The sequence below is a fragment of the Rhinatrema bivittatum genome, chromosome 16 (assembly GCF_901001135.1).
Source record: "Rhinatrema bivittatum chromosome 16, aRhiBiv1.1, whole genome shotgun sequence".
Classification (NCBI taxonomy): Eukaryota; Metazoa; Chordata; class Amphibia; order Gymnophiona; family Rhinatrematidae; genus Rhinatrema; species Rhinatrema bivittatum.
In genome coordinates this window covers 15,722,888-15,745,658 of record NC_042630.1, presented here as the reverse complement: position 1 = coordinate 15,745,658, position 22,771 = coordinate 15,722,888, and the positions used below count along the sequence as shown (strand labels likewise).

Below are 22,771 nucleotides of genomic sequence, written 5' to 3'. Positions count from 1 at the left end.
TCAGACAGTGAACGCTGGCAGGACAGAGCGCGCGGACGAGTCTCTGTCTGCGGTGCTCTGTAAATCAATGCTATACGTGTCTAAAAGACACGCATAGCATTGATTCTCTCCCTTCTCTGGGGCCCGCACCCAGGGCCGGCTCCAGGTTTCAGTAGGCCCCTGGGCGACAGACTGTCGGAGAGAGCCTCAGTGGGCCTCTTTGCCATGAACTAATACATCCCCCAAGCGCACCTGCCGCCTGGCGGCTGCGGGCCCCCATATGTGGCAGTAGATCCTGGGGCCCCATACTGCAGGCCCAAGAATACTGCCCTGATGGCGGCCCTGTGAGAGGCTGTAAGAATTACACAGGACCAGGTCTGGGTGTGAAAATAAACTTTACTGATTCAAAATGTTAAATAAAGCCCTTTTTGTCCAAAATGATGAGTGTACATCTGACTGTAGTTACAGGGTTTTCTTTCTGTGTAGGTAGGTGTCCTTATTACAGACCTCTGGGTAGAGCCCATGGTGATTTTAAATGCGCATAACTCTCCCATCAGCCATGTGGGAATCTTAGTGGAGGGGTTCCCTTAACATTGCAAAAATACTACATCTTCTTTCCCTCAGACCTTCAGTCTGTCCTGGTTCCTTGTAGTGCAGAGATCCAGATGGGGTCTCCCTCTCCGATTCATCCTTCCTTTGGTACAGCTGAGTATTAAAGGAAGGGGGTAGGAACACAAACACTAGAAGGAGAAGTGACATGAAGCAAGAGATGGAGAAAAATAGGATATATCAGAGCTGTCCAACTTTGTGAGAGCAGTGGCAGCTTGAGCATCCCCCGGTATTAAACAAACTCCTTTTCTGTGGCTAAGGAAGAGTAATTTGTGTTGAGTTTTGAAAAGTTGACTTCCGTGAGAGATACTGATGTGAAGGAAAAAGAAAAAGTTGAGAAAGAGACAAGAGGGAAGACCCACAGAAGAATAGAAAGGGGGATCGATGGGGCACAGGAGAAGACAAAAGAGAGAAAGCAAAAAGACTCGTACTTTCAGGGAAAAAAGTAGACAAAAAAATGTATTCTCTGTAGTTATTTGGATTGGATCATATTTTCTATTACAATTTAATATAAAATCTTGAAATATGTGTGAGAAATAGCCAATGGCACTGCTCTGCTATTACTAGCTTTCTGTACTGAATTTAATGCTATATTTTTTGCACATTGATACTTGGAGTTCGGCTGCAATCATTATAATCCATCTGCTCCTGACAGTCTCCATAGAATCAATATTGCAAAGTTGAGTTGAGTCAACCTATTTATGAATGATATGAGCTCAGCAGACATTTTAAAGTTCATTGATGAATGACAGATTGGTTGGTGATTCCCAAAAAAGATCATGATATTGCACTTTTTGCTGAAATTGCAACAGTGGCAATTTGAACTCAAGATAATTTGCAAACACTAATTGAGAAAGAGTCAGTCGAAAGAAGGAGCCTGTGTGGTCTTAAAACTTCATATGCTATGTTTTTTGAGGATCTTCTAGAAGCTACTAACTATAATGCTTCCAGATTTCTCCAGGACCATTACAGCTAGTAGAACTGCAAAAGAAACAGTAACCACATGATGCAGAATTGATGAATATGAAGGATTCCTATACAGCTTTTATCTTCTTCTTGTTCCCTGTCACTTTTCCGAAGAGCTGTTCCCTGGTGTTCATTTCAGGTCTCAGTAATATGATGTAACACTTGGGAAAGAAAATACAAATGAGAATCCCTGCACTGGAAGTGATAATCCCAAAGATCTCCACAGCGATTGTGTACTTCCCCTGGGTGCTCAGATAGCCAGGGATGAAGGTCAGCCAGACACTCAGGAACACAAGCATGCTAAACGTGATCCATTTGGCCTCATTGAAGCTGTCGGGCAAGTTGCGTGCAAGGAAGGCCACCAGGAAACTGGCACATGCCAAGAGCCCCATGTATCCCAGCATGCACCAAAAAGCAACATCTGAACATTCATTGCACTGCCATATGATAATGCCAGTCTTCAATTTCATGTTCTTCTCTGGGAAAGGAGGGCAGAACAGAAGCCACATAGTACAGATGAGGACCTGAAGAAGCATGGAAGAAGAAACTATAACAATGGGAACCCGGGGTCCCAACCACCCCCTCAAATTACTATTGGGTTTGGTGGCATTGAAGGCAATGACTACCATGATGGTTTTTGCTAAAACACAAGAGATACATAGGACAAAGATGATACCAAAAGCAGACTGGCGAAGCAAGCATGTAATTGGCTGAGGATGTCCAATAAAGAACAAAGAACAGAGAAAACTCAGCACCAGTGCTCCCAGAAGACTGAATGAGAGCTCTCGGTTATTGGCTTTGGTGATTGGGGTATCTCGGTACTTAATGAAAATGCCCAGTATAGCAGCTGTGGTGATAGAGCAGAAAATGGCAACCACAGACAAAATGATACCCAAAGTCTCCTGATGTGAGAGGTATTCTATTTTCTTTGGGACACATTCACTTCTTTTCTCATTGGACCACTGGTTACTTGCACACTGCCAGCAGATATTAGAATCTAAAAATTAGAAAATCATGTATATGGTGAGAAAACTGCCTCATGCTCTGATAGTAAGAGCTTTTTCTAAAGAAGCAACAAGTGATATGTCCTTGTGTTAGTCATATTTTGTTTCTTTTGCTGAGGATGTATATAGAGGATAGGCCGTATGGATTCAGAGTTTTCACCCAGACACAAACTAGTTTGAAGGCCCCAGGCCAACCTCTGAGTGAACTCCTATTTACTATCTTGCACTGTGAAATGTTTACGAACAGGCAAGAGTCTGTTTATTTAGTTATTCCACTAAGTCTATGATGAGAAAACTAGCAACTTTTACTAAAGCCAGAGAAAGAATGAAGGCCACACAGCTGTGTCTGATAACTGATAAAAACTCAGAGGAAGGGAACGCCGCTGCTTTCACAAGCATTTTTAGTGTATAAGGAGAGACAGCAAGAAAGAGAGGGGAGAGAGAGCTCTGGATGTGATGGTATGACTGAACCTTTGGAAATGTAAGCTTTTTATATCTATGTAGAAACTGTTATTATCTAACATTACTTCTTCTATACAATCTGATTTTATTTGTTCTGTCCTCCTATTTCTCAAATAAACTTACTTTCTTACCTGGAATCGTGATGTACTGAATCAAAGTTTGTGTGAGGCTCTTTGTATTGAGAATAAGCTCCTGGATTCAAGCCCCCAGATATAATCCCAGTAATTGTGTGTGGCTATTTGTGTAGGGGATAAGCTCCTGGGTTCAAGTCCCCAGGTATAATCCCAGTAATTGTGTGTTTATATGAGATTAGCCGTCCAGGTAAGAGCCCCTGGGCAGGATACCAGTGTGCACGGTCTGGACCCATAACACCTTGATGACCATGGATATACTTATCAGAGTTTTATATAATGAAATCACAACTGAGTCAGTTTATCTGGCTAAGTTAGGGACTTTGCCAGACAAACCATAGTTTTTAAATTTACCACAACCATGAATGGTTCCAACTTGTCTAGGTACGTTTTTAGCTGGGTAAGATTTTTCCGAATAAATTGGGGGCATTCTTGGGGAAAGCCAAACTTAGCCGAATAAGTAACCCGGATATCTCCAATATCTTTTATGGTGTAGTTATTCAGTGCAAAAGCCAGCAGCCAGCGCACTGCAGTGGTGCGATGGCTGCCGGCTTTCACAGGCCCGCCCCCCGTTACCGCTGGATTTTCTAAGGTCTGCGACCTTAGAAAATCCAGGCCTAAATCTTGTAACATCTTTTCAAGAATAGTGGCTTCATCTTTTGAGCTGTAGAAGAATTGCCTACAAGTAATTGTCATTGTAGTACTATTACAATTCTCTTCAAGACATGGTGTAATTGTAGTAGGTGACTTCAGCATCAGCAAATCATGAATATGTTTGTGATGTCATATAGGAGCAGCCATTTTTAATATCCCACTTTAGTGTGCAAAGTTCATGGGCTAGTTTAAGAAATGCCCATCAGCACAGGTTGGCCAACAATACCTTTTGTTGCCATTTGAAAATCAGCAACTGCTATATCTGTGCTTTAAAATCATCCACACAATTTTCACTTGCTATTTATTTAGGGAGACTAGTGGGAAGCAAATGAGTATGCGTGCTTATGAAAATCCCATGTCTTCATTCTGTTCCCTTTACCTGACCTAAAGATACCAGCAGGAACCCCACTTTTTAATGCCATAGAAGCCACGGTTATTTTTAGCTGCAATTAAGGAGGCCATTTTAACTGTATAAATGCCCATTTACCTATGCTAATGACTTTTAAAATTGCTTTCAAAAGCAATTAATAATTTTTCATGAAATTGTTCAGTTTTTAGTCAGATGAAATTCAATAAATACTATCATTGTATACCTGTCATGTTGGATATCCAGCCTTCTGCACATGGGAGGCAGTCGAAGCAGCAGAGGGGCCGACCCTTCTGTGCCGCCTTCCTGAAACCAGGGCCACAGCTCTCACTGCAGACAGAGCGCGGGACCTGAGGATGAGAAAGAGAGAGAGAGAGAAAGGAAATCCCTTCCAGATCTGTGTATTTTTTAATTTGACTTTGAAAAGGTTGATGTAAAAGAGAATATTTAATCTATAGGACAGTAACTGAACATTCCTGGGAAGGAACAGGAGCAGGTGCGGGCTTGAAGATCTCAGCAACGACATCAGGGCAGCTGATTCTATCACCCTGACTACTCCAGATACTGCCACAAGAGAGATGGCCACTCATATCTTCGTAGAACACAACGATGACCACCATAAGAGGGCAAATTATTATTTATTATTTTATTATTATTTATTTATTTATTTGTATACCGTCAATCTGGTGAACAATCTTGGCGGTTTACAGAAATTAAAATACTGATGTACAAACGACAAAAAAGAAACATCATATAAAAACACAATAAACTTAGTTTTATAAAACTAAATTAATTTAGCTTGACTATTATAGTTTTCCTGCAACACTTTTACCAATTACAATAATTGAAGCAAGCTCGACTGCAATAATTTCCCTGCTACCCTTTTTCTGACTGTGGAAATGCAAGTGGCCTTGGTTTCCCTCTGTGCTTGTTATTAGGGCTTGGAACTGAGAAAATATTTTATTGTAACCAAATTGAATTGATTCTAAGAAAGCAGAAATCAAACAGAAATAAATAAATAAAATAAGAGACCAATGAGAATAATCAGGCTTTTCCTCCTGGCTCTCATTCATTTATTGTACCTCCTGTCTGATACATTGTTTTGAGATTATGATGCTCATTAGAAGAGAAGTTCAGTATCTTCCAGGATGCGTCCCTTTCTTGAACATAATAATGGCCCAGGTATTTAGATAGAACACTATGGCACTGTAACTTGCCAAAGGCACTGGGAATAGGTGTTGATAGTAAAGTTTTAAGATTTGGGTAGTAGGTTAATGCTTTATTTTCATGAATATTTGTGTGACACAAAAAATACTAAGTTGAACACTGTTGAGACAGTGAGTGAGGATGGTTTGAAGAGAGTAAGCCAGGGGGGGTACAAGACTCGCTGAAGACATAAGGGTATACTTGAAACCATATCTCTAGGCTTCACAATAGGTTATGAGAAAATTCCTGCTGCCTCGCATGGTGTGTACAGTTGATTTGTACCTCCATGTATTTTGTATTCCATTGCATAGCACTAATGTTGATGGCCATCTCCTGTCCTTTGGGTGCCCTGGAGTCAAAGCTTCCCACCTTCACACTGTGGATAGTGCCATCAGGTTGCAGGTGCCAGTTGACGATGTCATACACAGTGGGAGGGTTGCCGCTGCTGTCAAAGTACATCTCCTCCCCCTTCTTGTTCCAAAAGTGCACCTTCTTCAGGTAATACAGGAGCTGGGGAAGAAAGAAGACATGCATCATGGTTATTGTTAAGGCAAACGATGACATAGTTGCTAAAATTGGGTTCACTTCTACATGCATCATTTGATGTCCCTGAAAGAGTATGAAGCCACATCACTTAAACTGAAATCCTCCATTTATTTGTAGAGAATGGATGATGGATTTCCTGTCAAGTGTGCCATCTGAATATTTCTGTTCTGCTCTGGAGGGCCCATCTCATGGGGTCAGACAGCAGAATGATATAATGATACCACTGTCTGCCCATTTGTTCCTGCTCTACTCTACCTTTTCTTATAGACCCTCTTTGCTCTGTCACCTTCTATGCTATGAGGTTCTCACAGTTTTCAACTGTATAAGCTTAACTACCTGCAAGAGATCACTCATTTTTCCGTTTGCCATTTGCTCTATAGCACTGGCTCCCAAACCATTTGCATGGTGGATATCCTAAAAAGCCGACTGGCTGGGGGTCCCCCAGGACAGATTTGGGAACCTCTGCTCTATAGCATATTCAAGTTGTCATGCTAGATGACCTTTCTCCCCCAGTTGTTTCTAAGAATATACCAAACTCCTACAACCATTTCATGCTGGTTGATCTTTGGATGTCTTCCAGTGATCTTGATGAAGTTCTATTGCTTCTCAGTAAGAACATAAGAAATTGCCATGCTGGGTCAGACCAAGGGTCCATCAAGCCCAGCATCCTGTTTCCAAAAGAGGCCAAACCAGGCCAGAAGAACTTGGCAATTACCCAAACACTAAGAAGATCCCATGCTACTGATGCAATTAATAGCAGTATAAACTGATTTTGTTGACTGCCCCTTTTAGTTCTCTTCCTTTGTTTCATAAACCTTCCTCACTCATCTTCCCTTAATATAGCCCACTGTATTAATCAAAAGCATAATTGAATTCTATCAGTATTTTGGTTACTGATCCCTCTGTTAGTAGGCAATTCCAGATATCCACCAGCCTCTCAGAAAAAAAAGTAATTCCTTATACTTCCTCTAAACCTTCCATTTTCTGACTTCATATAATGATCCTTTATCCTTAAGGTTTATTTCTACAGAAAATCCTACCTTCTTGTACTTAATGAAGCTTGAATCCTATTAGATATTTGAGGGTGTTAAGCGTATCCTCTCATCCCTTTTATTCTTCTAGTGAGCACATTTTGGGTTCCTAAAGTCTCTATGTAGGATTGTAGGCCTTGCACCATTTTACATCTTTGGATGTCTTTTTGAAGGTATGGCCTCCAAAACTGAACACATTACTCAAGTTAGGATGTCAGTATTGATTGATTTAAGGGCACTCTTATCTCCCTTTCATCCTCGTAATAATTCTTCTTTTGCACCTATGTATTTTTTAAATTTTTCCTGTTTGTTTATTTATTTATTTAGAATTATTTGTATACCACTTTCACAATGGGTGTTAGGTCTAAGCAGCTTATATAATGCACTGATTGGGACATTCAAGTCATCTGAGATGATATCTAGGTCTCATTCTTCTACGGCAGTTCCTATTGAAAATAATGACATTTTCTGAGCTCCTGATACATATAATACAAACATAAAACTTATTTCTGTTCTCACCTGCCATGGTTTGAAATTCCAGATGTTAGCACATGTGCTGTTTGTGAAGGGACCTTCTCCTGGTACACAGGAATGCATATCCCTCAGGGCATGGGCCAAAGAATAAACCGCATTGTACATATTGTAGCTGATTGTCATGTCAAACTGCCGTGGAATCTGAAACTCTTCCAGTCTCTCAGCACCCGTGCACATGATCCTGGGGGTGTTGACGCCCATGTTGCTCAAGGTGGTCAGATTGTCCTCCAGGTTTGGCCAGTGGCACCCAAAAATTTCTTTCCATAATGGTTTGATAAATATGTCACCTGGAAATGTGGAAGGATGACGCTCAAGTAGGAACTCCTTGAACCCTGGCATGTCCCCTTCATGAACTGCAAACCCAATGGTACCACTTAACATATTAGTGTATTCCATTTTTAAGAGGTGGAAATCAATTGACCAGCCTTCAGAGGCAATCCATACTTTACCAGTAATGTTTGCTCTGGATAGTTCCTCTATTACAGGCATGAAATAGGAGTATGGAGAATAAACCAGTATAATATTGGCTGATGAGCCTTTGACTACCTGCAATATACGTTTTATTTTTATGGCTGAAGAAACCATAGGGAATGTTTCATGAAACTCAATGCAGACACCCAGCTTGGAGAGCTCTGCTTTTAAGATTTGGGATCCTGTTGTACCATAGTCTCCCATGCTGGACAGCAGCCCCACCCAGGTCCAGCCAAAGTGGGCCACAAGCTGAGCCAGTCCATGGGCCTGCACGTCATCGCTGGAAATCATCCGAAAAAAGGATGGAAACTGGAACTTGTCACTCAGTACAGGATTTGTTGAGAAATAACTTATCTGAAAGAGCAAATTTAGGAAAGGTCAGATCTCCTACAACACAGGGACCTGGGAATTTTCCAGGTGTTACACATTGTTAGTGCTATTATCATTATGCAGGCATCTGTACACTGATTTTATCTCATTTCTTGAGCAAAAGTATCACGAGAGTTAACTGAGCCTGGAATAAATAAGAGTATGATAATTTTGGAGGAGCTGTGAAAAGCTGCTAGACTAACTCAGAGAGTTGTATTCTCAGTTAGGTTTTATTTTACCTATTTTCCTCATTGGCAAAACCCTTCTTGAGAATAAGACCAAGGATTTAACTTTTCTTCCTTTTTTATTGATCTTGTAGGAGTCATGGTCTTCACATTCTGCTAGGGATGTGCAGAGGCAAAACTTCATTTTTTTTCGTTCATTCATTTTTCAGGGGGTTTCGGTTTTTGCTTTTGCAGGTTTTAACTTTTATATTTTTTCATTCAAAATTGTTGTCAGAAAACACAATGTATAATTTATCAAAAATAAATTTGAACAAAAAAAAAATAATTTTTAATCCGTTCATTTGAAATGAAGTGAAACTAGGCTCATTTACAGATTAATTTCCAACAAATGTGCCTCCCTAAATTCTGAAATAATACTGCGCCATCAAGCTGCTTTGACAAATGGGGACATTTCACATAAGAAGGCCTAATCTTACCTGGGGGAGCCTGTAAAGCCCCAGCACCCTCGCCATGGAAATGGAAGCGGTGGAACTGGATTCCCCGATGATGGCCACCAGCGATGCCTGGCTCTGGCAGTGGTAGTTCAAGACGGGCTTCTCCTGCCCCGTCAGAATCCACAAGGTGCCTCTCAGGGCTCTGTTGATTGTGAAGCAGGTGTCGTAGATTTGGAAGCCCAGGCTGATGTTGGGGAGGAGCGTTTGATCTCGATTGATTTCATTGACGGAGAACACTATGGCTTGTGCCCAGCTGTAGGCCTTTGTGTTCAACCTGAGGAATAAATATAACTCCACTGTCAGGCAGTGTGCCCATCTCTTATTTATTTATTTTTTTTACTTAAAATCTTTTGTACACCGCCCAGACAATGGGCGTAGGTCTATGCGATTTACAGAACAAAACATTCAGAATTGAAAACATAAATCGATCGAATCAAAAACAAAGATTAAGACAGTTCAAATCATAGCAAACAAAATCATTAAACTGAAACTAAAAGAAAGCCTCAAGGAGAGAGGAGGAGAAAGTCAAACTGCTTGAAGTCTTCCAGATGCAGCAAAACATAGATACGTTTTCAATTTTTTTCCTGAACTCCTTTGGGTTGGCTATAAGCCTGAGTGAATCTAGGATTGACTTCTTGAGGACTGGGCCTGCTGCTGAAAAAGCTCGCTTTCTGGTTAAATCAAGCCTCGCTGTTTTAATCGTGGAGACTTGTAAATGATTTTTATCTATGGAGCGGAGGTGACGTGAAGGTTGGCATACACGCAAGATGGGAGGTAACCATACGGCAGACGGTTTATATAATAGATTATGAATAATTTACAAAAGTTTGTATTGAATTCGCTGCCATACAGGAAGCCAGTGCAAAGTATTAAGAGTTGGGTTAATATGGTCTCTGATTTTTGTATTAACAAGTAGACAAGCGGAGGTGTTTTGTATTAATTGAAGTGAATGGAGGGCAGTGTAAGGAAGCCCTAAGGGCCGGATTTTCGGAGGATTTACACACGCCGGGCCTATTTTCAAAAGGCCCGGCAACGTGTATAAGTCCCGGGGCTTTACTAAAGGGGCGGGAAGGGGGCAGGGGCGGGGTCAGAGGCTCCTGGCACAGCGGCCATTTGTCGCTGTGCAGGGGATTGCGCGCCGGCAGTCGGCCAGCTGAAGTAAGTTTTAAAACAAGAAAAAAAAAAAAGGTAGGGGGGAAAGGGCAGGGGAGGAAGGGGAAGGGAAGGAAAGGTGGGGTGGGGGTATGGAAGTTCCCTCTGAGGCCTTTCTGATTTTGAAGGGAGGGAACGGGGGAAGGCAGTGCGGCTCGGCGCAATTGTACATCCCCTTGCGCGCACCTTTTAAAATCTACCCTAAGTGTAACGCATTGCAATAGTCTAGTCCAGTCAAAATTAATGCTTGTAAAACAGTACCAAAGTCGTCAGGATATTGGAGTGGCTTTAATCGTTTTAGCAGATGGATTTTGTAGAATGAATCTTTTACAACTGAGGAAATATTAGAGGACATTGATAAATCTGATTGCAAAGTGATTTCCTAGGTTATGTGCCCAAATTGTACTAGGAATGGAGTAATTTTCAAAAGTGGGATGAGAAGGAGGATGATAGGAAGAGTGCGGTATGGTAGATAGTTGTACAATTTCAGTTTTTGAAGCATTCAGTTTTAAGCAGTTATGGGAAAGCCAAGTAATATTTATTTATTTATTTATTTAAAACATTTATATACCGTTTCACCAAATACAAGAAATGACCGAAGCGGTTAACAATACATTTCCAAATTAAATTAAAATTAACTAAACTAATAATGGATTTAAGATACAGACTGAGAGTAGATAGAGTGTTAGGACAAGACAAACTGTATGGTATGATGAATTGTATGTCATCGGCATAGATTCTATGCCTAGACCAGCTAGTAAGTGACAAAGAGGAAGTAGATAGATGTTGAATAGGATAGCAGGAACCTTGTAGCACACCAGAGGTAGTGGTGTACCAATCAGATTGATGCAGACCAAAGTTAACTTGCTGGAGGCGGTTAGATAGAAGAACAACATCTTTAATGCCTATAGATTGTAAGCTAGCAAAAATAATGCCATCATTTAAGGTATCAAAAGCAGCTGAGATGTCAAGAAGAACTAGAATGTAATCCTTATTAAAGTCAAATCCACAACTGATGGTGTCAAAAGAGGAAAGGACAATGTTTCAGTACTGTGACCTTCGTGAAAGCCGTGTTGATTTGGGTGAAAGATGTTGTTTTCATTGATGTAGCCCATTAATTGGTGGAGAACTACAGATTCTATAGTCTTGGCGAGTGTGGTTAATGACTCAGTTGGGCAGAAATGGCTAATATCAGTGGGGTCCAATGTTTTCTTCTTGGGAATTGGTAAGATGAAGGTCTATTTTAATGTGTCGGGAAATGTGCCAGAACTAAGTGAAAGGTTAACTAATTGGGCCAAAGCAGGAGAAATGTGTTCACGAGTAGCTTTTAGGAGATAACCTGGACAAGGCTTGTATGGACTGTTTGATACTTTCATTTTAAAGAGAATGTGAACTATAGTGGAGGAGTCAATATCAGAAAAAACAGACCAGGAGCAGGTAACAAGAGGCAGAATGGTTTTTGGACTAGGTAGATGAGAGAATTCTGAGAAAATCTTAGTTATCTTATCTCTAAAATGTTGTGCAATATTATCACAAAAAGCATTAGGGATATGATCGGAGGAATCAACCTTTAAAATGGTTAGATATTTCACAATACTGAAGAGGGTACTAGGATTACCATTGACCACCTGGATTTTGTTAGAATTAAAAAAAAAAAATTTTGCGCGCGATTAATCTCTTTTTTTATATTTATTCAGATGGGTAAGAAAAAGGCATTTTTGTGTTCAAATGATGGACTCTTACGCCACAGTTTTCTCTTGCAAGGATCATCATCTATCAATGCCTCAGACTTGAGTGTTTTTGTTATATGACTTCCAAATCATATCTGCCTAGCTTCCATCCCCTTTTTGCTAGAACATCTGTCACCGTGCATTCCGGGTATTTCCCATTCAATTCTCCCTAAGGAAACAGGAGTTTCAGTCCCTGGTAATTGCAGTATGATGCAGCTCGGTCAGTCAGTGATCACCCTAAACCTACAGAACTGTGACACTGACTTCTTCAGGCCAAGCTGAACTTATTATTGTGACATCATCACATGGCGACCAGATAACTTACGATGCCATGAAAGGAACAGAGAAGGGCTAAGGCTCACTTTACACAGAAGATCAGCTAACAAAATCAAAGAAAGTTTTTTGTAAACCAGTAAACTAAAGCCAATGTGCACCGAGAGTCACAAGGCAGAGAGAAAAAAAATAATCGCATAGACGGTACCTAAAGGGAACCAAAAAGTAGAGATAAATGTACAGAACACAAACAGTTACCCTTAGAGGAAATCTGTGAACAGAGATATACACACACACATGGGAAGCACCCACTCGGTTCATTCTTACCCAGAAGTCTTTTAGAGACCAAAGATGAAATGGAAAGCAGATATCTTACATATTGCAGAGATCGGGCTGTCCAGTCATCTGGTTCTCTGGTCTCAGCCAGTTGATGTGCATTGCAATTATTCCTCCAATCAGGATGTTCCCGTCCTGCACGAAGCCCACTTCTTTCTGGCTCTGGAGGGTGCAGCCCTGGGACAGGGAGCATCGCCAGCAGAGTGGAGAGGGCATCGCCAGCAGAAGCACCAAACTGAGAATTAGCATGGGATGGGGCAGACTGTTATCCGGACCACGTCAAGGAAATATTTATAATCTTATGGAAGTGCCTGAAAGAATCGTCAGTTGGTCAGTAGTAGCAAGAGAAACTCTAACCAGCAAGCTTCCAGTGCACAAACTCTGAGGTGCAGAGACGGATCACCTTACCCAATGGTCCCTGCTCAACTACGAATGACCAGGACTAACCAAAATTTTAAATATATCTCTCAAGAGATTTTATTTTTAAACCTAAACCCCTGCCTTCTCTTTCTCATGACTGGAAAATCGAAGGTTTTGTAAAGAAAATTTAAAAAATGTAATTTCACAGAATGTAAATATAGGAAAACATCTCTAGGTTTCTCTCTCCCTCCATCCCTCGTTCACTCTCTTTTTCTCTACCACATTCTCTTTATCCGACCTTGTATTTTTTAGTGTTCTCTCTCTGATGCTTTGTCTCGGTTTCCTTATCTCTAGCCTTCTTCATTCCCTCTCTTTGACTCTGCTTCTGTCTTGCCTCTGGCCACGGTCGCTGAAGTCTTGTGCCCTGGCGTCTGCTCTCATGGGCTTGTGCTAATAAATGAGAAAGAAAGTCTTATGTTCCTCATGGTCCCAGTGCCTCCATCGGCACTGGAAACGGAAGAAGGTCATACTGCAAGGTCAGACACAAATAAATGACAGGCTTTGTTGTAATACCTGAAATCAATATTCCTTGACCATATCGTTGTAGATAGCTTGACTCTTCCCGGTGACCCCCACCAGGTCCTGATGTATCACCGCAGTGGTGACTGCCCCAGGATCCTGCCTGCATTTATACGTGTTCCTCCCCACCCTCTGACAGGGAGAGATCTCCCTCCGGAGAGAATTATCCTGTAATTGTGCGTCATTTCTTCCAGATCCCATCGGAGGAGGAAGAGAGTCGTTTTTCATTGCTGATTTCAATTGATTATGAAAATGAAGGGTGGAAAGGTGCAAAAGTGAGGTTCAGTGAGGGTAGGGAATGTGTAGGTAATTCTATGAATATTTGGGATTTATCCATCATGCCGGATCCCAGCAAATGTGGCAGCTCAGAAGGATTCATCTAGCCATCTCTAAGACAAGGTGACCTGGCAATATTTTCTTGCGCGCTTTTCGAAATTTAAGATCATTTTTTTACACTCCCAAAAATGTAAACACTCTAACCTTATGTTGCTGACTTTTAATATTGTTATGTTATGCAATTCAGAGATGACAAATTACAAAGAAATATTTATCCAATCTGTGGTATTTAATTGGCTTATCAGAGAACCCAAGTCTCCTAGATGTTCCTGGAAGCCTCCAGAGTGTCTGCCCTGCTTCCCCTCCAAGTCCCTCCACTTCCCGCCCCCCCCCCCCCCCCCCGGTCGAGATCTCAGATGCTGGAGTGATGCCACAGCAGGTCAGCTCCAGAACAGCAGTGATGGTTTGTAGCTTTAGTATTGAATGCTATTGTGTAAGCAGTTGGATTGGTACCTCTGCCTTCCTAGTGAAAGTGGATGGATATGAGCTATGTTTCTTGACGGTTGATGTACTTTTTTTTTTATTGATGTGTATGTATTTTTAATGATGTATTAATTTATTATGTTTCTCTTTTTATTGGAAACTGTTTTGGGTTGAACTTTGTTTAAGGAAAGCAGTGTACAAATATAACATAACATAACAGAGGCAGGCCAACCTGAAACAATAAAGGCAGCACTAGGGTTAGTGAAGGAGCCGCATCATAAGCATTACAGTGACTGTTGCTTCTCCCTTGCTCCTTCTCAGTGCATGCTTCCTGTTCAAGGTGGAAACGGGGGGAGAGGGAGAAGCCATGGCTAATGTGCGACAGTAGGTGCAGCTTCATGGAAGCAGAGACTATGACGGCAGCTGTGGACCATAAGGCCCCATCTACAGAACGATGTGCTAAACTGTGCTAAAGTTTGGACAGAAGTCATGATTCTATGTGCGTACGTTTTGTACCAGGAGCAACTTTGATTTTGCATAAAATTTTGGCAGAGTACACTTACGTGTGTAAGTTTAGTACATGCGAAGCCAAAAGAATTTCACAAAATCTGCTTTGTAAACATGCTTGTAAGCTCACATTAAGGATGCAGGTTGCCAGTTTTACATACAAAGTGGACTTTGCAGAATTCAGCACACATCGGCCTCCTAGTTTGCCCAGTTTGCTTTCCTCTGCTCTGCCGTTGCCCACGGTTTATCGCCGGCTTTCCCGTCACTTCGCAACTAAGGATCCTCTCTGTGCTTCGCTTATCCCTTGCTCTTTTGAATTCTGTTACTATTTTTGCATTCAGAACCTCTCCTAGGAAGTCATTCCGTTCATCCACCATCCTTCCTATGAAGAAATATTTTTTAATGTTACTTCTGATTCTGTCCCCTCTGAGCCTTGTATCACGATCCCTTGTTACAGAACTCTCTTTCCACTGATAAAGGTTTGCTTCTTGCACATTATTTATGCCGTTGAGGTATTTGAATGTTTCTATCATTTCCTCTCTTATCTGTCTTCTCCTCATGGGTATACATATTTAGATACTTAGGTATCATCTCTTTATGGTGCAGACCCAGTTCCATTTTTTTCAGCTTTTCTCTGGACCACCTCTCTCCCCTTTCTTCCCTACTCTAGTTGAGGTCTCATCAATGAGCAATACATGGGCATTTCCATGGCTAAACCTCTCCCTATGCTTCCGGGCATTCCTTTGGTTCTGGTCATTGTTTCATTACCTTGAAATCATCACATATGATCACCCCAAGGTCTCTCTCCTGCTGGGTGCACATCTCTGTCTCACCCCCACATCGTGTACTTTATTCCTCGACTTTCTATAATGTTCTTGTTGCCACCTTTCCTTTTGTAATTGGGCTGCCATTGCTGATTTGGAGTTGACCCGCTGTGCATCTCCACTACTGGTTCTAGCAGTGATATAAATAGAGGTGTGGCTGGAGGGCTAACGAGAAGATAGGGAGAATCTGAAAACGGAAGAGGGCATATTGGGCAAATTGTAGATTCTGTGGCAGTGAAAGGATTATGGGGTGCTGAAAGGAAGAAAAGAGCCAGGGAGGATATGATAGGGGGGGACGATGGGTTAGAGAGGGGGGAAAGGGGTGCCAGGAGAAGTTATTGAGTCAGAATGTGGGGTAAAGGGTTGATCAAGGGACAAAGGGACGAGGGGATGGTGGGTGAGAGAGGTGGAGAAGGGGTAGGTACTGGGAGGGCCATAGAGGGTACAGGAATGGAAGTCAGCTGGTAAGAGGTATTTGCGAACCAGAGAGGGGTTACAGTGTACTGGAAGTAAGAAAAGGTATGCCACATGGGGGCACTGAGCCAGAGTGTGTAAATGCGTATTATGGTTCAAGGAGGTAATGTATCAAGAGATGGCATGAGAGGGAATGGAGGAGGAGAGGTAGATGAAGGAACAAAAGAGGATATAGGGGAAATAAAGGGTTCCAAGAGGTCACTGGGAGTGAGAGATCATGGGGAAATCTACAGGTGAGAATGCACACGGCAGCTGAAGAGCGAAAGGAAGGAGATGCAGCAAGAGATGTAGAGAAGTAAGAGATCTTGATATGAAGAAAACAGAACAGCAGAGAAAGATGAGGAGGAGAGATCGAGACAGAAGTGAAGACCCACAGAAGAATAAATAAATGGAAAAGAGGATCAAGGAGAGACAGGAGAGGACAAAGGAAGAAAAAGCAGAGAAGAATGTTTTCAGGGAAAAAAAGTAAACAACAGTTGAAAAAAAACATTTTATTCTCAGTATTTATTGTATTAAATTATTCTACATTATACACACAATTTAATATAACATTTGAAAATATGTGTGAGAATTAACCGGTGGCACAGCTCTATTCCTGCTAGCTTTGTGTTCTGGAATTAATATTTACCACTTAAATACTATTTTTAGCAGATTAATAATTGGAATTGGGCTGCAATCACTTTAATCCTCCCCCCTAATAGTCTCCCTGAAGTCAATATTGTAAAGTTGAGTTGGCTGGCTAGTCGACCTATTTGTAAATGAAACAAGTCCGACATTTGAGTTCATCGCTAAATGATAAATTGCCTATGCCCCAGAAACACCACAATATTACAGCTTTTGCTGAAATTGAACTGAAAATAATTTGCAAACAGTATTTGTGAATGAGTCAGTCTGAAGAAGGAACTTCATATGCTACACGTCTTAAGAGGAGCTTCTAAAATGTATCACTAACTCTACGCTTCCAGGTTTTTCCAGGACCATTACAGCAGCTAGTAGAACAGCACTAGAAAATGAACCACATGATGCAGAATCGATAAATATCAAGGATTCTGAGTTGGCCCTTATCCTATTCTGTTCCCTGTAGTTTTTCTAAAGACCTGCTCCCTGGTATTCATTTCAGGTCTCAGTAATATGATGTAACACTTGGGGGAAAAAATGCAAATGAGAATTCCTGCACTGGAAGAGATGATCCCAAAGACCTCCACAGCAACTGTGTACTTCCCTTGGGTGCTCAGATAGCCTGGGATGAAAGAGAGCCAGACGCTCAGGAACACGAGCATGCTAAAAGTGATCCATTTGGCCTCATTGAAACTGTCAGGCAATTTGCGTGCAAGGAAGGCCACCAGGAAACTGACACATGCCAAGAGACCCATGTATCCCAGCATGCTCCAAAGTGCAATATCTGAGCATTCATTGCAATGCCATATGATAATACCAGTCTTCAGTTTCATGTTCTTCTCTGGAAAGGGAGGGCAGAGCAGCAACCAGATAGCACAGATGAGGACCTGAAGGAATGTGGAAACAGAAACTATCACAATGGGCACCCTTAGACCCAACCATCCTTTTAGGTTACTGTTGGGTTTCGTGGCATTGAAAGCAACAACCACCATGATGGTTTTTGCCAACACACAAGAGACACAGATGACAAAGATGATACCAAAGGCAGGTTGGCGAAATAAACAGGTCATCGGCTGAGGATCTCCAATGAACAGTAGAGAACAGAGAAAACTCAGCACCAAGCCACCTAGGAGAAGAAAGGAGAGCTCACGGTTGTTGGCTTTGGTGATGGGAGTGTCTCTGTACTTGATAAAGATGTACAATACAACAGATGTTGTGATGGAGCAGGAAATGGCGACTACAGCCAAAATGGCACCCAAAACTTCCTGATAGGAGAGGAATTCTATTTTCTTTGGAACACATTCACTTCTTCTCTCATTGGGCCACTGATCACTCGCACACTGCCAACAGACATTGGAATCTAGAAATCAGAAAATCGGATGTTTATGATGTATGGTCAGAATGTTGCCTCCTACCTTGTAATGAAAATTATTTCTAGCGTGTAGGGTATGGGGGAAGTATAGAAGGGGGAATATGGGAAATTGTAGGGGGAGGGACTACATGGTTAATTTTAGGGGGAATAGAGGAGGGAGAGATGTTTGGTATTCCCCACTTATGGGGGAAGGATGAGTGGAGGGAAGGGGCTATAAGATGTTGTATGCATTCTGATTCATTCTATATCTCTGAAAATAAGACATATTATAATGCATGATGTGTTATGCTGACTCCATTGGAAGCCTTTGAAGGAGAGAGTGAAATTCAGACCTGATTCTGCACTTTCAGGTATCGAGGCAGGTGGGACCAGGCTATGTAGATTAATTGATTGATATATCCCTGGGCAGATTCTCTGATCCTCTGAGAGTGGTTTGTTTTGCAAGTCCCTAAAAGGCTGGAGATATGTAAGGCTTCATTTTGCAAGCAAGCTTTTTCTGTGGCATGGTAGAAGCTATGGAATTCAGGACGTCAGGGTAGAACTTAATTTCATGACATTTAGGGAAAAAAATTAAAATGTGGATGTTTCCGAGAGAATGATTTAGAAGGTAAAATGATGTGACCATTTTTGGCTGGGGGTGGTATGGATTGGATGGTGCCACCCTATGGCAGTGTTTGAGATTTGGTGGGAATGTGGAGGGGGGGGGGGGGTAATTTTAACTTAGCTTTAATTTGCTGTTTTGATTTTGGATTGAATTTTTAAATGTATATTGTACATCACCTTGGGGAAGTGATAGTCTGATTGGGTGGTATCTAAATATTAAATGAAATGATGTTTCCCTGCTGACCATTGCAGAACATAGCATACATATACTATCCTCTTATCTCTGTATGTCACCAGTGCTCTGTCCCTGGTCCATAAATTTGTGTTTTACTGATAACTTTCAGAACATATTTGTAAGATAAGGATTGCAGCAAAGTCATAAATCATGTGATTGGTAGAAGTCATAAAGAGGAAACAATTAGCCTGGCTATCGGAGGTAAGGATTGTCTACTAGCTACCGAGGTGTAGTAGCTTACTTCACTCAAGGGTAGTATATTTTGGTTGGAGTCTGATGGTCACTAAATTATTCCTAGAGCTTCTACAGCCCTTGAAAGCATTACTGAAGAATATGTAGCTTGAAGGTGACATGTGCAGGCAACAATGACTGAAGAAGTATCTAAATTCAAAGGATTTCAGGTCCTTCCTCAGGTGCCACTGAGAATGTCACGTGTGCATCTAAGCCTTGATTAAATATTTTCTCTTCTTTTCGAGGTTAGTTGCTTAAACTCTTGCCTGCAAGATGGACTCTCTTAGCAAGTGGCACTATAGCCCTGCTCCTCTCTTCATTTAGTCACGGTGTGTGCAGGGAGGTCGTCATTCCAGCGCCAACAGATTATATGGATCTGGTTGTGACGACAGTAACTATCAGGCACTCCATTGTTATCTTTTCACCTGCATGGAATCCCATAAACAGAGCGATCCTCCGCTGTATTTACCTGTCGTGTTGGAAATCTCCCCCTCCGCGCAGGGGAGGCAGTCGAAGCAGCAGAGGGGCCGTCCCTTCCAAGCCGCCTTCCTGTACCCGGGGCCGCAGCTCTCGCTGCACACGGAGCGCGGTACCTGGGGAGGGGGAGGGGGTGGAGAAGGAGAGAGAATGAAATCCCTTCTAGATCTTGATATATATATTTTTTTTTAATCTATGTTGAGGGGGCTGATGTGAAAGAGAGTATTTAATTTATATGACGGCAACTGAACAATTTTCTCAGGGAGGGGGGAGCGTGTACAGGCGTGAGAGTCTCAGCTATGCGCATTAGGGCCAAATGATTCTTTTGCACTGGATTACTTCCTATCATGACCCTAGTGTGATGCCCGCACTCATCGTTGATTTTCATGACTTCTGTGGGATATCATTCTGACCGGTGTAAGAATGTAGCGGACCCTGTTTTGTCCTTCACCCACAAATAAGGCTTAGTACAGAGAAACAGCGCAAGGCAGTTTGGTATTCTCACACGATGCTCAGTCCCTTAGGGGTACGTTTTCCAGAGTTGTGCCCGACTGCGAGGTTGCTTGCATCATTTCGAGCGCGGACAAACCCAACTAGATTTTTGCCCATGAGAGAAACGCCCAAGTTGATGTTGAAGATCGGGCTGCCATGCAGCTGAATCGCTCCGCAGAACTGTACCCAAGGCTGAAGGGAGGAGGGGGGAGGGGTGTTAAGTTGTGAGCATGAACAGCTCCGCTATTGATGGGCATAACTTTGTGAGGGTGGAGGGGCGAAACACGTTTCAAAACTGTGCGCACAGGTGAAAAGGTCTGCAGGTAAGTTTCCTTGCAGATTTTGCACCAGTTCTGAAAGGGAAAGTCTGAGCAAAAAATCGATCAAGGGGGAAAAAAAAAAAAAACACCCACCCACAGAGATTTTACATCCTCTTTTTCTGTGGATAATTTTTGTCCGGCCAGAACAACATGCATTAAGTTTTGAAACTGCAAAACTACTCATTTTGTTCCCTCTCTTGACCTCTGGCCAACTCAGAAAATATTAAGAAATTGACTGTTAAGGCCATAAGTATGGCTGAAGCTATAATGATAATAAAAACATAGGAACATAGAAATGACGACAGAAAAGGACCAAATGATCCACCCAGTCTGCCCAGCAAGCTTATGCCAGTATCTGCTGAGCTGTGCAGGTCACCCCCATGCTTATCAGTTTCCCAGACTGTAAAGGTCAGTGGTTCAATGGCTCGCAGGACAGTCCCATGAGCCACCTCACTCACCCAGATGCTTCCAGCACCTCTTCACAGCCTGGAAGCCACCAGCTGCTGACAACTGCCAAGAGCACCATGGGACACCGACATGCTGGCTCCCCCTAGGCGCACACCCGCCCAAAGTCCTCTCATTTAAAACCCTGCAGTGGGAAAGGGTACTAGGCGCCTCCTGATGTCATCACTGCTACATAAGGCTTCCTCGGAGGACTAGCAGACACCTCAGCAGTGTGTGTTGCCAGCATTTCTTCAGCCTCCTCTCCAGCCTGCCCTGACTCTTCTTGTCCAGCCCAGCCTCGTCTCTTCCAGGTTGCCCTGCCACATCAGTCCCTCTTGCCTTGTACCTGTCTCCCTCTTGAATTGACTTTTAGATCTGACCCTTGCCTGGACACTGATCATTCTTGCTTGCCACTGACTCTTGCCTGGACATTGACCACTCTTGCTTTCTGTCTGCCACTGACCCTAGCCTGGACATTGACTATCCCTGCTTGCCACCTGCCACTGACCCTTGCCTAGGCCTGGATTTTCTTCCACTCTATACCCTGAGAGACTCTTGGATCCACATCGCAAGACATCCCTCTTGCTATGTGTATAGTAGGTTTGTACCTCTTTGTATTGTGTGTTCCATCGAACAGCGCTGATATTGATGGACAGCTCCTGCCCCTTCGAGGCCCTAAAGTCAAATCTTCCCACTTTCATACTGTTGATAGTTCCATCGGGTTGCAGGTGCCAGTTGACGATGTCATACATAGCGGGGGGGTTGCCACTACTGTCGAAGTATATCTCCTCCCCCATCTTGTTGCTGAAGTGCACCTTTTTCATGTAATGCAGGAGCTGGGGAGGAAAAACGTTAACAGCATTGTCATGGTCAAGGCATGCAATGGAACAGTAACTCATTTTTCAGTTTGACGTAGCAAATTTGGTGCTTCTAAAAGACCCTGGAAGCTGAAATCTTCTGTCTACAGAAGAGGTTAAAAGCAATTGGAAGCTTTCTCAGTCAACTGCCCCACTAATGTGCCTCAGCTCTGCTCTGGAAGGTTCATTAGCAGGATACAGAAGGTAGAATAACTAAGGAAAGACATTCTTGATTGCTCAGACATATAGCTCTAACACAGTAAATCTCGCTGCTGCTTCCTACCTGCCATGGTTTGAAATTCCAGAAATCAGAGCACATGTTGTTAGAGAAGGGCCCTTGCCCTGGGACACAGGAGTGCATGTCATGCAGGGCATGTGCCACAGAATAAACTGCATTGTATATGTTATAGCTGATTGTTGTGTCAAATTCGCGTGGTATTCGGCCTTTGAACTCTTCTAGTTTCTCAGATCCAGTGCACAGGATTGTAGGTGTAGTGATCCCTGCTTTCGCCAAGGTGGTCAGTTTGTCTTCAGAGCTAGGCCAGTGGCATCCAAAGATTTCCTTCCATAAGGGTTTGATAAATATGTCACTTGGAGAGGTGGAAGGATGAAGCTTGAGAAGGAACTCCTTGAACCCCGGCATCTCACCTTCATGAACTGCAAACCCAATGGTGCCACTCAAGATATGACTATATTCTTTTTTTAAGAGATGAAAAGCTCCTGACCAGCCATCAGAGACAATCCATACCTTGCCGGTAATGTTTGCGCTGGACAACTCCTCTATCACAGCAGCTAAATATGTATATGAAGAATAGACCAATATAACATTGACTGATGATGCTTTCACCACTTGCACAATAAGCTTGATTTTCATGGCCAGAGAAACCAAAGGGAACGTTTCATGAAAGGCAATGCAGACACCCAACTTAGAGAGCTCGGCCTTCAAGATCTGAGAACCAAGAGTACCGTAGTCACCTGGGCTGGACAAAAGCCCCACCCAGGTCCAGTCAAATTGGGCTACCAGCTGGGCCAGTCCCAGGGCCTGGATATCATCAGTGGGAAGCATCCGGAAAAAAGATGGAAACTGGAACTTATCGCTCAGCACAGGGCTCGTTGAGAA

General features: G+C 42.6%; 2 protein-coding genes across 2 annotated transcripts; both read right to left on the bottom strand.

Annotated features, from left to right (window-relative positions):
* Positions 1 to 1,622: 1,622 nt before the first annotated feature.
* On the bottom strand, positions 1,623 to 12,715 carry LOC115077416 (extracellular calcium-sensing receptor-like). The gene is made up of 6 exons (XM_029579705.1): positions 12,540 to 12,715; positions 8,991 to 9,282; positions 7,475 to 8,314; positions 5,661 to 5,888; positions 4,399 to 4,522; positions 1,623 to 2,551 (listed from the first exon to the last, which is right to left on the bottom strand). The coding sequence occupies exons 1-6, from the start codon at positions 12,713 to 12,715 to the stop codon at positions 1,623 to 1,625; spliced, it is 2,589 nt and encodes an 862-aa protein (XP_029435565.1).
* Positions 12,716 to 16,584: 3,869 nt separating this feature from the next.
* On the bottom strand, positions 16,585 to 22,478 carry LOC115078728 (extracellular calcium-sensing receptor-like). The gene is made up of 4 exons (XM_029581718.1): positions 21,935 to 22,478; positions 21,403 to 21,630; positions 19,531 to 19,654; positions 16,585 to 17,980 (listed from the first exon to the last, which is right to left on the bottom strand). The coding sequence occupies exons 1-4, from the start codon at positions 22,292 to 22,294 to the stop codon at positions 17,064 to 17,066; spliced, it is 1,629 nt and encodes a 542-aa protein (XP_029437578.1). The 5' UTR covers positions 22,295 to 22,478; the 3' UTR covers positions 16,585 to 17,063.
* Between the last annotated feature and the right edge of the window lie 293 nt (positions 22,479 to 22,771).